The following is a 15150-nucleotide window of genomic DNA, read 5'->3' as shown; positions in this document are numbered from 1 at the left end:
AACAGATACTGTTAGGTCTAATATATGGTCCTTAACAGATACTGTTAGGTCTAATAGATGGTCTAGGGGTAACAGATACTGTTAGGTCTAATAGGTGGTCTAGGGGGTAACAGATACTGTTAGGTCTAATAGGTGGTCTAGAGGTAACAGATACTGTTTAGGTTTAATAGGTGGTCTAGGGGTAACAGATACTGTTAGGTCTAATAGATGGTCTAGGGGTAACAGAATACTGTTAGGTCTAATAGGTGGTCTAGGGGTAACAGATACTGTTAGGTCTAAAAGGTGGTCTAGAGGTAACAGATACTGTTAGGTCTAATAGGTGGTATAGGGGGTAACAGATACTGTTAGGTTTAATAGGTGGTCTAGGGGTAACAGATACTGTTAGGTCTAATAGATGGCCTAGAGGTAATCTAACAGATACTGTTAGGTCTAATAGATGGTCTAGAGGTAATTAACAGATACTGTTAGGTCTAATAGATGGTCTAGAGATAATTAACAGATACTGTTAGGTCTAATAGGTGTTCTAGGGGGTAACAGATACTGTTAGGTCTAATAGGTGGTCTAGGGGTAACAGATACTGTTAGGTCTAATAGATGGTCTAGGGGTAACAGATACTGTTAGGTCTAATAGGTGGTCTAGAGGTAACAGATACTGTTAGGTCTAATAGATGGGTCCTAGGGGTAACAGATACTGTTAGGTCTAATAGATGGTCTAGGGGTAACAGATACTGTTAGGTCTAATAGGTGGTCTAGAGGTAACAGATACTGTTAGGTCTAATAGATGGTCTAGGGGTAACAGATACTGTTAGGTCTAATAGGTGTTCTAGGGGTAACAGATACTGTTAGGTTTAATAGGTGGTCTAGAGGTAACAGATACTGTTAGGTCTAATAGGTGGTCTAGAGGCAATTAACAGATACTGTTAGGTCTAATAGATGGTCTAGAGGTAATTAACAGATACTGTTAGGTCTAATAGGTGGTCTAGGGGTAACAGATACTGTTAGGTCTAATAGATGGTCTAGGGGTAACAGATACTGTTAGGTCTAATAGGTGGTCTAGGGGTAACAGATACTGTTAGGTCTAATAGGTGGTCTAGGGGTAACAGATACTGTTAGGTCTAATAGGTGGTCTAGAGGTAACAGATACTGTTAGGTCTAATAGGTGGTCTAGGGGTAACAGATACTGTTAGGTCTAAAAGGTGGTCTAGAGGTAACAGATACTGTTAGGTCTAATAGGTGGTATAGGGGTAACAGATACTGTTAGGTTTAATAGGTGGTCTAGGGGTAACAGATACTGTTAGGTCTAATAGATGGCCTAGAGGTAACAGATACTGTTAGGTCTAATAGGTGGTATAGGGGTAACAGATACTGTTAGGTCTAATAGATGGCCTAGAGGTAACAGATACTGTTAGGTCTAATAGGTGGTCTAGGGGTAACAGATACTGTTAGGTCTAAAAGGTGGTCTAGAGGTAACAGATACTGTTAGGTCTAATAGGTGGTATAGGGGTAACAGATACTGTTAGGTCTAATAGGTGGTCTAGGGGTAACAGATACTGTTAGGTCTAATAGATGGTCTAGGGGTAACAGATACTGTTAGGTTTAATAGGTGGTCTAGGGGTAACAGATACTGTTAGGTCTAATAGGTGGTCTAGGGGTAACAGATACTGTTAGGTCTAATAGGTGGTCTAGGGGTAACAGATACTGTTAGGTCTAATAGGTGGTCTAGGGGTAACAGATACTGTTAGGTCTAATAGATGGTCTAGGGGTAACATATACTGTTAGGTCTAATAGGTGGTCTAGGGGTAACAGATACTGTTAGGTCTAATAGGTGGTATAGGGGTAACATATACTGTTAGGTCTAATAGGTGGTCTAGGGGTAACAGATACTGTTAGGTCTAATAGGTGTTCTAGGGGTAACAGATACTGTTAGGTTTAATAGGTGGTCTAGGGGTAACATATACTGTTAGGTCTAATAGGTGGTCTAGAGGTAACAGATACTGTTAGGTCTAATAGGTGGTCTAGGGGTAACAGATACTGTTAGGTCTAATAGGTGGTCTAGGGGTAACATATACTGTTAGGTCTAATAGGTGGTCTAGAGGTAACAGATACTGTTAGGTCTAATAGGTGGTCTAGGGGTAACATATACTGTTAGGTCTAATAGGTGGTCTAGGGGTAACAGATACTGTTAGGTCTAATAGGTGGTCTAGGGGTAACAGATACTGTTAGGTTTAATAGGTGGTCTAGGGGTAACAGATACTACAGACACGCCATCATGAAAAGACAATCTAAGCCTTCAGGTAGGGTTGTTCGATGTGGCCTAAAAATAAAATCTCGATTTCTCAGAAAAGTCGATTTTCGATTCCGATTTTTTGGTAAAAGAATAATACATTGTTTCAACTATGTTGTTTTCATTTAAAAAATGTTTTATTGTTTTATTTATAAAAAAACATTATATAGCCAAATAGCAAAATCTAATGTGGTGAGCCCTGCCCAGTCAGACGTGCGCTGCACGTGCATCAAATAAATTACACATCAGCGATAAAGTAGTATTAATTTGGTGTCGGAGCTTGTCGTCCTGCTTTAGGAGGACCGGCTGTGCACTTTTTGTCCCGTGCAAGGCTCCAATGAGTAAGAATTACCCTAATTAAAGTGAAAATCGATTTTACGATTTCTTATTTTTTAAATCGTCCAAAGGAAAAAATCCCGATTTCGATTAATCGGAAAACCCTACCTTCAGGTGTGGAGGAAACAGAGGAAAGAAGACAAGTCCGGAATTAAAACTTTACTTGAGTAAAAGTACAAAAGTATTGGTATCAATTGTATCAATTGTACTTAAAGTACCAAAAGTCGAAAGTAGTCATTATGCAGAATGTCCCATTTCACGAGTTTTCAAATGCATAAAATATGTAGAAATCCTTTGAAAATAGCAGATCTCATGTAGATTGATCATTATCAAATGGCTGAAATGACAAAAACACATAAAACACCACAATAACAACATGATAAAAACACAATCCCAACTAAAACCCTCCATACCTACCAAAGTCTGATACCTAAATCAGTGGTTCTCAAACGTGTTCATGTCAAGGACCCCCAAAATTATATTTGGTTGTGGACCCCCTTCTGAAAATATGCTGTACCAGGGACCCCCAGAAGCAAAGATTTGTGTTCAATTTGTGTTCAAATAAGTATTCATAGATCTTCACTAATGTTCAAGATGTTTGGGAAATAGCAGATCTACAAGCTCATAGCGTGGCACCAACATAAGTGAGTCAGGAAATAAGACATCAAAACACATAGCCTACACAAAGGCTGTGCACTCTTCAGAGATGCCCAGATGTCCCTAGTGCCCAGCAGACCCCTAGAGAGAGAGTTATGACACTTACGTCGACTCCCGTTGTAAGCGTGGAAAGCTAGCTTACGTAGCCTAGCTTACTGGAGCCTGTTCTCATTCTTAGCGAGCCTTTGCTGCTCTTCAGCCCCGTCCGCCCCCATTATAACCCAGGCATTTTCACTCGCTGGTAAGAAGACTAAATCACGTATTTTTCCCCCTTTTAATAATGTTGTCTACCTTGGAGAGGCCTGTGAATGAGTTAAAAGGGGGACAAAGACGTGATTTAGTCTACTTAACAGCGAGTGCAAATGGCTGGGTCATAATGGGGGCGGACGGGGCTGAAGAGCTGCAGAGACTCGCTAAGAATGAGAACAGGCTCCATGCGATGCCACTTTCGGTCTGCGGCGAGATCAAAGCGTGACACCACTCTCCTATAAACCACACTGGTGCCCAGCATGTTTTGGTGCCCACTCTAACTGCCCACGCAAATGAAACAGTGGTCACAATAGATAATAGACCTTTCTCTAAGCCCCGCCCCTCTCTCCTTCCCCGCCCAATCAGACAGTTTTACTGCTGCCTCATTGACTACAATGTAAATATGGATTTTACACATTAAGTATTTGTTCAGTTTTGGACCCGGAGCTTCAAACTCTCTTCCAAATCCATCAACAAGGCCTGGCATGCATTGGAAGAATATGTTTATGACGATTAAAACAAAACAAAACAACAGTGTTTTATCAGAATAGGGAAAACTATAGGACCTGGACCGTTGAAAATAACTCGGACAGCTTTAAATGAGTTAAATGTAGGAAGAGACAGAAAGAGAGAGAACGAGATTAAGATGATAAATGAGTGCTTTCAGATCATTCATGTTCCGTATTTTATTATTCCGACCAAAGGCTGGTGTAATGTTAGACACCACATTATTCAAATCATTAATTGCTAATTGTTCATTCCTAGTAATCAATACTGTGCCTTATTCCTTATAAATACTGCAGTTATTTTAGTGTACAGTATCAATGTTTATTCCTCCACAGACCCTCCAGAAAAGCCCTCAGTATCAGTGGATCCACCAGGAGAAGTTGTTGAGGATGTTCAGGGTAAGTGGACTAAACCAGTGGTCCGGGGACCACCAGTGGAGAGGGGGTTCCAGGTGCTCCCCAGCAAAATGATGGAGAGTTGGTAACCACATGGACCCTTATAGATCTTTAACTGAAGAGAGTAAAATGGTTTCATGGTTTCACTCTCGATAACTAAATATTTATGTTTTCGGTCTGAGAGGCTAAATCTCATCAAATGGTAGTCTGTGGCTCAAAAACTGAATAAATAATAATCCTTGACGTGAAAAAAGTAGAAAATCACTAAAATGTTTAGTTTTAGTTTTGTTTTATTTATACAACAACACACCTGCATCATTTGTTGAAGTGTGTTACATTTCTGTGTCCTAAAGAGGGCTTTTAAAGTGTCATAAATGTTTCTCCAACAGATGGTCCTAAGAACGTCCTTTTGGCAGTAAGTCCATCAGAAGATGTTGTCAAAGGAAGCTCAGTGACTTTCACCTGCAGCAGCAGTGGATCAAATCCACCAATCCAGAGTTACTTCATTTTCAAAGACAACACTAGAGTGGCACGGAAGAAGACAAAGACCATCTCTAACATCCAACCCAGGCACAGTGGAACATACAACTGTCAGGCAAAGAACAACATCGCTACAGTCAGTTCACCTGGAGTCATTGTTGATGTTCACTGTGAGTTTTTAATTTTATTAAGATCAAATGGTATTGATGACTGTGTGTGTGTGTGTGTGTGTGTGTGTGTGTGTGTGTGTGTGTGTGTGTGTGTGTGTGTGTGTGTGTGTGTGTGTGTGTGCGTGCGTGCGTGCGTGCGTGCGTGCGTGCGTGCGTGCGTGCGTGCGTGCGTGCGTGCGTGCGCGCGTGAGAGATTCGGTTTAAGAGAAAACCGAATGGAAAACTGGACAGTCGGAGGTCGCCTCCTGTAGGCAGAGGCAGCACTGGACTCAGTTGAGATTGCAAGGGAAGACTGCATGTCTCCCTGATGCAGACCACTCTGTCTCTCACGCACTGTCTTTACTTTGAAAGCAAGATTACAGGTTTTACCGACTAAACTTAATCTCTCCATCTGGTTTCCAGGCAACCATGCTCCTCACTGTATTCATCATGGCAATGAGCAAATAGCCGAAACCATGTCCCACATCTTAAATGGTTGCCATGTATACAGGCACTGGCGCCTAACTCTGTCCCCACTGGGGGGAGCACAAATCTAGGAGACATAACGGCGCTGCGCAGCGGCACCGCGAGAAATCGGTTATTTTCGGTTATAAAGTCGGCTAAAATGGGTATTTTTGGGTATAAAGTCGACTAAAACGGGTTTCCTTTAGTCATTTTCGGGTGTCTTTGGGGCTTCACATTGGCTATGTTATGCTAACTCCACACACACGCTGCAGTGGGTTCCTGGCTTACCTCAAGCCCAGGCCATGGGGGGGAAGGCGGGAACCATTGGAGCGAGTGTGTTCTTACCCGAACGGTAAAGCAAGACGGACACGCCTGATTTAGCCTGTATATCTCTCCCTCTGTCTGTCTCTCTCTAAGCTCCCGTGGCACCGTCATTCCACCAGTCGCAGATTTAATTCATTGAAAGATGTTGTAGTAGCGGAGCCCGGGAGGGGGGGCCGGGCTCCCCCGACCGGCAGATGTGGGCGAGCCATTGCTCCCCTTTGCTCTATTAATCAGGCGCCAGTGTATACAGGGGCCTCTACATATGTAGGCACGACAGAATTGTAGATTTGATATCAAAAGATATCTCTTCTATTTCTATGTCCTCCATCATGCTGTATAAGCACACTGCTGTGAAACCGAGCATGTTTAACCTGTGTAATGATGATTCTGTGTTCTCAAATATTACAGCTAACTACCCTGATGTCTTTGTTGTAAATGAAACCCTTAGGGAGGTGTTTATTCTCGAGGTTGGCTGCACTTTTGACTACACTAACAGCTTGGAAGAAGCCTTTCTAACCAAAGTGCTGAAATATCAACAGCTAGTGCAGACCATCTCACAGCTAGGCTACAGATGTAAACTTTTAGTTTTTATCTTTGGCAGCCTAGGGCTTGTGCACAAGTTGGTTGTGAGGGGCTTACTAATGGCAGGCCTCTCCAAAAGGAGGGCCAAACAGTTAGCAAGGTATTGCTCAGTGTCAGCCATTATAGGAAGCCGCTCAATTTGGAGGAGGCGTTGCTACCTCTACCCATGACTTATATTATGTCCGCTGTCTGACATGTATTGAATGAAACAATGATTAGCCATTTAGGCTCTTTGTAACTGGCTGTTCTTTCATATTATCAAACTGCACTGTCATTGTTTATGACCTTTGTATGAGGCTTCCTTGTACTTCTGTTTATGTGGTCATAAATAAACATTTCAATTGTGTGTGTGTGTGTGTGTGTGTGTGTGTGTGTGTGTGTGTGTGTGTGTGTGTGTGTGTGTGTGTGTGTGTGTGTGTGTGTGTGTGTGTGTGTGTGTGTGTGTGTGTGTGTGTGTGCGTGCATACAGTTCACCTATTGACAGAGAGAGTAGAAAGAGACAGAGAGAGAGACATGTTAAAGATGATAAATAAGTGTGTTGTTATTTGTGAGTATTGTCCAGTATTTTATTACTTTGACCAAAGCTGGTGTAATCTTCGACACAGTGTTATTCAAATCATAAATTGCTAATTGTTCATTCCTAGTGATCAATACTGTGCCTTATTCCTTATAAATACTGCAGTTATTTTAGTGTACAGTATCAATGTTTATTCCTCCACAGACCCTCCAGAAAAGCCCTCAGTATCAGTGGATCCACCAGGAGAAGTTGTTGAAGGCAGCAAAGTGACTCTGACCTGCAGCAGTGATGCCAACCCACCAGTAGACATCTACACCTGGTACAGAGACAGTAGATCTATCTCCACTGGTCCTCAGCTGGTGATGGACAATGTATCTCTGAGAGACTCTGGACAGTACGTCTGTCAGGGGTCAAACAAACATGGATCACAGAGATCATCACCTCACCATATAGATGTTCAGGGTAAGTGGATTTTTTTTTCTTTTTTTTTTACAGGCAGCAACACAACCCAACAGCATCATTTGTTCAAGACCAGTGTTGATTTTGACAGCACGTTTTGATTTAGTTTTAGTCATAGTCCTTTGAATAAAATTCCATTCCATTCCAATTTCATATTTGAGTCATCTCAGTGCCTCCGCTAGGGAAACGCACAGCACACACTGTGTGTAGGGTTAGCCCTGTTCATAGGACACACTGTGTGTAGGGTTAGCCCTGTTCATAGGACACACTGTGTGTAGGGTTAGCCCTGTTCATAGGACACACTGTGTGTAGGGTTAGCCCTGTTCATAGGACACACTGTGTGTAGGGTTAGCCCTGTTCATAGGACGGTTAGCCCTGTTCATAGGACACACTGTGTGTAGGGTTAGCCCTGTTCACAGGACACACTGGGTGTAGGGTTAGCCCTGTTCACAGGACACCACAGTGCAAGCTCTTACCAGCTTTGCAAGCTGGTAACGATCATCATCATAACAACTAATTATGTATTTGCTCCGCCTAAATAATCACGGCATGCATGCATGATGCATCCTGAACTTGTGTGCCCTGCTCAGAGCTGCTACTTGGAGTTAAAATCAACTCCAAAGACACCCGACCCACAAGACTTTGCATGCTCACTTTGCGCACGCACAGCGGCACCGAGAAGCCACTTGTGAGAAGGCAGGGCACCCAAATCACCACCCGCAGCACTGAGTAACCGGAAAAGTATTCACGACTAAATCTACAGTTTAGGCGGGCCTTGATGACATCATAATGGCTGATTTTAACACTTGTTTGCATGCTGAAAATAGCCAATCTACACTTGAGTACAAAACACTGATGCTGGCCTACAACCCAACCAAAGGTTTGACACCCCATACCTTCAAAACCTGATTGAACCCTACAACCCCACCCGTTCACTCAGATCAGCTGACACAGGGAAGCAGACAGAACCTTGGTTAAAACATGCAGGACAACGCTCCGCTTGTCCCACACTTTTATCCCTTCTGACACCCAAAATGTGGAAGGAACTTATCACAATTAGAACTGCAAACTTACTCCCTTTCATCCACCTTAAAGGAGTAGTTCAACCCCAAAATGACTTTTTTTCTATTGATTACTCATGCCATGGAGACTAGAGTTCAATAATATTTTTTGTTTTTTGTCGCATTCCTAAGACAATAATGTGATAACAATTAATTTACCCCCGTTCATTCCGGATGGTGACCCGTTTCTAAACGGGTCACCATCCGGAATCAATGGGGGTAAATTTACTCAAATCAAATTTTTGTCTTAGGAATGTGACAAAAACCAAAAAATATTATTGAACTCTACTCTACATGGCATGAGTAATCAATAGAAAAAAAGTCATTTTGGGGTTGAACTACTCCTTTAATCTGAAGACTCACCTCTTCAGACTCCACCTCAGCCCATAGCACTTACTGTAGCACTTGCTCTAGCCTCGACCACCTTGCAGGCAAAGACTAAAATGTCATTTAGATGAATACCAGAAGAGTCGCCGTAAAGAAACTCGCCCGGGCTGATGGTGTATGCCTTTTGATTGATTGATTGATTGATTGAGGTATGTAATAGACGTTTTGGATAGGAAAAGGTACAGTTCCATGACAGTAAAGTTCACTGATACAATGTCAACTAAAAAGAAACTTGGGTAAGGCAAAGCTTACTGTATTTGTTATTTTCCATTGAGATCCTTAATATCCTTCTATAACTCTGTAAACTATGCCTAAACGGTCAAACCTAACCTTATTCCTAACCTTAACCTCAGTAAAGATATGCGTAATCCTAAAGTTATATCTAACTTTATTCTCAGTAAAACAGAATAAAAATAACACACACTATCACACTGTGGTAGAGTCTGGTTCTTCTCAAAGTTGTTTTTCCAAGGGGCGGTTACAGAAAGATTCAAACTGACTCTATTGGTTAGACCTACAACCGATCAGAGTAGCAAAGGTGATATGCCCGCCCTACATGTGCATACTTGGCCCTGGTTGGTGTAAGCGTTATAATTTGTTTTTTTACCAGGAGTTACAAAAAGATTTAAACTGATTGTTAGATATACAACCAATCAGTGATACGCCTTACATTTACATACTAGGCACTGGTTGGTTTCTCATGACCTAAAGTCTGCACCACATTTGCATACAGGCCCCCGGTTGTTTCCTCATGATTTGTGAGACGTGAAATATTTGGATAGCCGTGCGGGGCCAGACCTAATCTGCAAAGGCAATTTTTCTTTGAAATGGCAGATCCGTCTGGCTATGCAAGGCTAGTGATCACAAGCAGGGGCTTGTGATTGGTTCTACTGAGTGAAGACTCCACCCCTCACTCTCTTCACACTGGGTGTGGTTTCACTGAGCTAGAGGCTTCAAAACGTGATGTCAAGAGCTCTAAGTCCATATTGTTTACAGTCTAAGAGCTCTTAGTCCATATTGTTTACAGTCTAAGAGCTCTTAGTCCATATTGTTTACAGTCTAAGGGCTCTTAGTCCATATTGTTTACAGTCTAAGAGCTCTTATTCCATATTGTTTACAGTCTAAGAGCTCTTAGTCCATATTGTTTACAGTCTAAGAGCTCTTAGTCCATATTGTTTACAGTCTAAGAGCTCTTAGTCCATATTGTTTACAGTCTAAGAGCTCTTAGTCCATATTGTTTACAGTATAAGAGCTCTTAGTCCATATTGTTTACAGTCTAAGAGCTCTTAGTCCATATTGTTTACAGTCTAAGAGCTCTTAGTCCATATTGTTTACAGTCTAAGAGCTCTTAGTCCATATTGTTTACAGTCTAAGAGCTCTTAGTCCATATTGTTTACAGTCTAAGAGCTCTTAGTCCATATTGTTTACAGTCTAAGAGCTCTTAGTCCATATTTTACAGTCTAAGAGCTCTTAGTCCATATTGGTTACAGTCTAAGAGCTCTTAATCCATATTGCTTACAGTCTAACTCTAAGAGCTCTCAACGGGGCTGCTCACGGGGAATTCCCGGGGACCACCGACTCCTGGTGGTCCCAGGAGTCGAACGGATGCCAAAGTGGTGGCGCCCCCAGTGGAGGACCCCCTCCACTGCAGCTCACATAAAATGCCGTAACTCGGGCTAGGAGCGTCCGGGAGAGCCGGGGCCGGTACCTATTCGTCCGCCAAGGCAACGCGGAGACCCCACCCCTCATTTCTCACATGGCCCTCTTCTAGCGCCACCATGAGGCCGATTCTTGCAAAACACATTTTTGGACACTGCTCCTACAGATTTTGCCCTAAAATCACACAAATCGGTACACACTATGTCTACACTCATGTCATCAACATGGATCTGTCCCATATAGCGCCACCATCAGGCCGATTTTTTGAACCACATTTTTGGACACTGCTCCTACACATTTTGCCCTAAAATCACACTGCGTGATTAGGGAGTCTTACTGGTTGGTTACAGTCTGTGAGCTGCTCCCTTGTTGTTACTGTGTCACCATATCACCATGGCGTTTTTGTTTGCTGTTGTACAGATACACAGGCTCCATGTAGCCTCATAAACCAGTCTCTCTTCCTGCCTTCATTCGAATGCAGATTCGAACTGAAGATGGGAGGAGTCAGTTTACTAGGCTAGGCTCCATGTACTGTTACACTCACACTGTATTTAACACTGTTGTACTGCCAGACAGGCTCCATGTACTGTTACACTCACACTGTATTTAACACTGTTGTACAGATACACAGGCTCCATGTACTGTTACACTCACACTGTATTTAACACTGTTGTACTGCTAGACAGGCTCCATGTACTGTTACACTCACACTGTATTTAACACTGTTGTACAGATACACAGGCTCCATGTACTGTTACACTCACACTGTATTTAACACTGTTGTACAGATACACAGGCTCCATGTACTGTTACACTCACACTGTATTTAACACTGTTGTACAGATACACAGGCTCCATGTACTGTTACACTCACACTGTATTTAACACTGTTGTACAGATACACAGGCTCCATGTACTGTTACACTCACACTGTATTTAACACTGTTGTACAGATACACAGGCTCCATGTACTGTTACACTCACACTGTATTTAACACTGTTGTACAGATACACAGGCTCCATGTACTGTTACACTCACACTGTATTTAACACTGTTGTACTGCTAGACAGGCTCCATGTACTGTTACACTCACACTGTATTTAACACTGTTGTACAGATACACAGGCTCCATGTACTGTTACACTCACACTGTATTTAACACTGTTGTACAGATACACAGGCTCCATGTACTGTTACACTCACACTGTATTTAACACTGTTGTACAGATACACAGGCTCCATGTACTGTTACACTCACACTGTATTTAACACTGTTGTACAGATACACAGGCTCCATGTACTGTTACACTCACACTGTATTTAACACTGTTGTACTGCCAGACAGGCTCCATCTGTTACACTCACACTCAGGGGAGGCCTTAGCTATGTTTCACCAGTTTCAATTGAAACGGGCCTCGGCCACCAGGGGGCCTCCAAGAGCTAGCCAGCAAGCCTTGTTCAACTTGCAAAACACGTATAACACTTTTTAATAATCATATAACCGTGTTAATATAACGCCATTTAGGTCAATGCTATAACATTATGTAGTGATATAATAATAATATATAAATAGCAGGCAGTCATTGACTATAAATCAACTTCTGTGTGCGATTGTTGCGTGGCTACTGTGGCCTGGGTGTGCTGGCGGTGGCGTGGGGGGGCCTCATCAATAGCTCTTGAAACGGGCCTCCAGATTACTAAGGCCGCCCCTGCTCACACTGTATCTTTTACTTCAGCTCTCCTGGTTCAACAACAACCAACAGTCAAGACAACAGGTAAACAATCATGGACAACAACTACACATCATTGTAAGCTAAAGGTTTTTCTTCTGATCAAAGTTATATTACAGTTTTACTGTGTATCCTATTGTCTCTGTACAGAGTCTGATGAAGTCAGGTTGGTGGGAGGAACCAGTCTCTGCGCTGGTAGACTGGAAGTGAAACACCAGAGTGAGTGGAGACCAGCGGCTGATCGTACGTCTGACTGGAACCTGAATCCATCATCTGTAGTGTGTAAACAGATCGGCTGTGGCTCTGCTGTAGACTCAAAATGGAGTCCTGGTGAACGTCAACCTGTATGGTGGATTACATCTTCCTGTCATGGTTCTGAATCTAAACTCAGGGAATGTGGAACAATGCACCATGGTAAATCAGGGGACCGACTGAAGGTGACCTGTTCAGGTAACAAACTATGACTTCAACGACACTAATCTATTCTGTATGTCTGTCTGTCTGTTTGTTCTGGTCCATAGTGTTCTATGATATCCCTTTCAGCAAACCAAAGGAACCGTGAACATCTTCTGCCATTCCCCCCCATGTACTTGCCATGATTTCTTCTATCTATCTATCTTTCTATCTTTCTATCTTTCTATCTATCTATCTATCTATCTATCTATCTATCTATCTATCTATCTATCTATCTCTCTCTCTCTCTCTCTCTCTCTCTCTCTCTCTCTCTCTCTCTCTCTCTCTCTCTAATGCATTTGGGTCTCCTTCCAGAATCGATGAGGGTACATTTATTTTAATCAAATTATTGGCTTAGGGATGCGATAATAACAAACATATTATTGAACTCAAGTCTCCATGGGGTGAGTAATCAATAGAAAAAAGTCACTTTGGGGGTGAACTACTATACTTTAAGACTAGTTTTTAAGGTTCTGTTTGCCTGTCTTTAGTGTTTAGTTTTTGTGTTATAAAGAGGATGAGCTTTTAAAGTGACATTGTAGTGGTTTGGTTATGGAGACTTCTGGGGTGGCGCGAACGCAGTAATATAATAAGGGGGGTAATAATAATAATAATAATAATAATAATAATGATGATAACTAGACTGCACTCTGTAGAGGTGCAAACTTGCACCTTGTGCACTCGTGGCCATGAATGTCCTACTTGTGCACCAGCAGAGCGTGCCTTGTTATTTATATCAGGTCGCACCAAGAATACTGGTCTCTCATTGGCTGTTGATGGTGACATCACCAGGAATTCTGGTCCCTGATTGGCTACAGGCATAAACACAAAAAGATGGTGACAGTACTTGCGCACTCTGCTGGTGCAAGTAATAATAATAATATAATAACAATAATAATAATGATGCACAACATACAGAAACTCAAGTTGAGGATAAACGTTCAGGGGTGAGGGGAATTCAATAATTTTCACGTCTGAAACGGGTGTTGCTGGAGATGTTGGGGATGTTGACCCCTCGCCACACAGCGAGGTGGTAGTCCCTGACCGCCGCGGACGCAAGGGAGCTCGCGCTGGAGACGTTATCCCCTCGCCACATGACAGGGTGGTAGTCTCCAATTACACACGACCTGGTGGGCGCCCGGTAGGATCCCCTGTACGCACGATCTTCTCCGTCTCCATCTCCTCCACCTCCTCCACCTCCCACAGTATTAATTATTGGCGACTCCTTGGTCAGAAATATCCATATTCCAAACGCCATAAAGTACTGTTATCCTGGTGCAAATACACAATTTATCCGTGACCGACTCCCATTGATCCTGGCCTCCATCCCACCGACTATAAAACAACTTGTCCTGAACGTAGGAGTAAATGACCGACAGTCTGTGAAATCGAGGGAAAACTTTAAAAACATCCTCGATCTTCTCCTTGGCTGTGGTAAACAAATCTTCATCTCGGGTCCAATCCCACAGCTGCACAGGGGGAGGTGCGTTTCAGCCGGCTGCTGGAACATGCATTACTGGCTGCAGTCTGTTTGTTCCTCCTGCGGTATATTCTATATTCACAACTTCCACTTGTTTTGGGCACGTCCAGATTTTTACTCCCGTGATGGTCTGTGCTAGGCAATAATTCACTATCATTTCATATGCAGCGCGTACTGTACAAAAACGCTGCCTGACTGCTGGTCCCACACAAAACTGGTCCCGGCCAAAACAAGGCCATTTCCGGTCACTCTCTGGTTAGTTCCACCAAAGTTTCCCGTACCTGCCTTGCAGCTGCCCCCTGGTGGTCGGATGGGCAAACTGCTCAACACATACCTGTCTTGATAACTGCTAGAGTTCATAAACAATGTTTAAAGCGTCATGTATGCATCTCAAATTTAACCACGGTCCCCCTTGCAATCAAAATCTATCCCAGCCATATCCATTAACTCCCCATGTTTTTAAGAATAGAAAAGGCCTGGGTCTAATTCATCTAAATATTCGAAGTATTTTGGCAAAGGAAAGACTGGATCATTTAAAGATCCTGGTATCTCAAACAAATCCTGATATATTGGTTTTGAGTGAAACATGGCTAAAGAAAGGTGTTACTGATTCGGAAATATCCTTAGATGGTTTTAATTTATTTAGAATAGACAGAAATGCCATTAGCCATTTATGTTAAATCAGGTTTTTCAGTCACTGTTTTAAAAGCTATTTCGATGAAAAAATATTTTGAATTTATTGGTTAACCTGGGGCCAAATAATTCTATTACTGTGATTGGGGTTTATAGACCTCCCTCTGCTGACTCTGGAGCTATCGATAAATTGGCAGAACTCATTTCTAAATACAGTAGCTCTGAAATTTTTGCTTTTGGAGATTTTAATTGTAACTGGGTATCAAAATGACTACTTGAAGGAAGTAGGCTATGTGGTAATTTAAACCTAGTCCAACTAATTACTGAACCTACCAGACCTAAT

At 42.5% G+C, this 15150-nt stretch overlaps 1 protein-coding gene across 1 annotated transcript in view; it reads left to right on the top strand.

The window, feature by feature from the left end:
* The window catches only part of LOC308291821 (uncharacterized protein), a gene marked incomplete at its 3' end in the record, with an annotated part of 54713 nt that extends 40196 nt beyond the window's left edge, over positions 1-14517 (top strand). The window contains exons 5-7 of the mRNA XM_080733953.1: positions 7149-7346; positions 13690-13835; positions 14467-14517. Coding sequence (XP_080590079.1) covers positions 7149-7346; positions 13690-13835; positions 14467-14517 — 395 coding nt within the window. The remainder of the gene's footprint in view (positions 1-7148; positions 7347-13689; positions 13836-14466) is intronic.
* Between the last annotated feature and the right edge of the window lie 633 nt (positions 14518-15150).

The sequence above is a fragment of the Nannobrachium achirus genome, assembly GCF_963921795.1.
Source record: "Nannobrachium achirus genome assembly, chromosome: 9".
Lineage (NCBI taxonomy): Eukaryota > Metazoa > Chordata > Actinopteri > Myctophiformes > Myctophidae > Nannobrachium > Nannobrachium achirus.
This window is presented reverse-complemented; position numbering and strand designations above follow the sequence as displayed.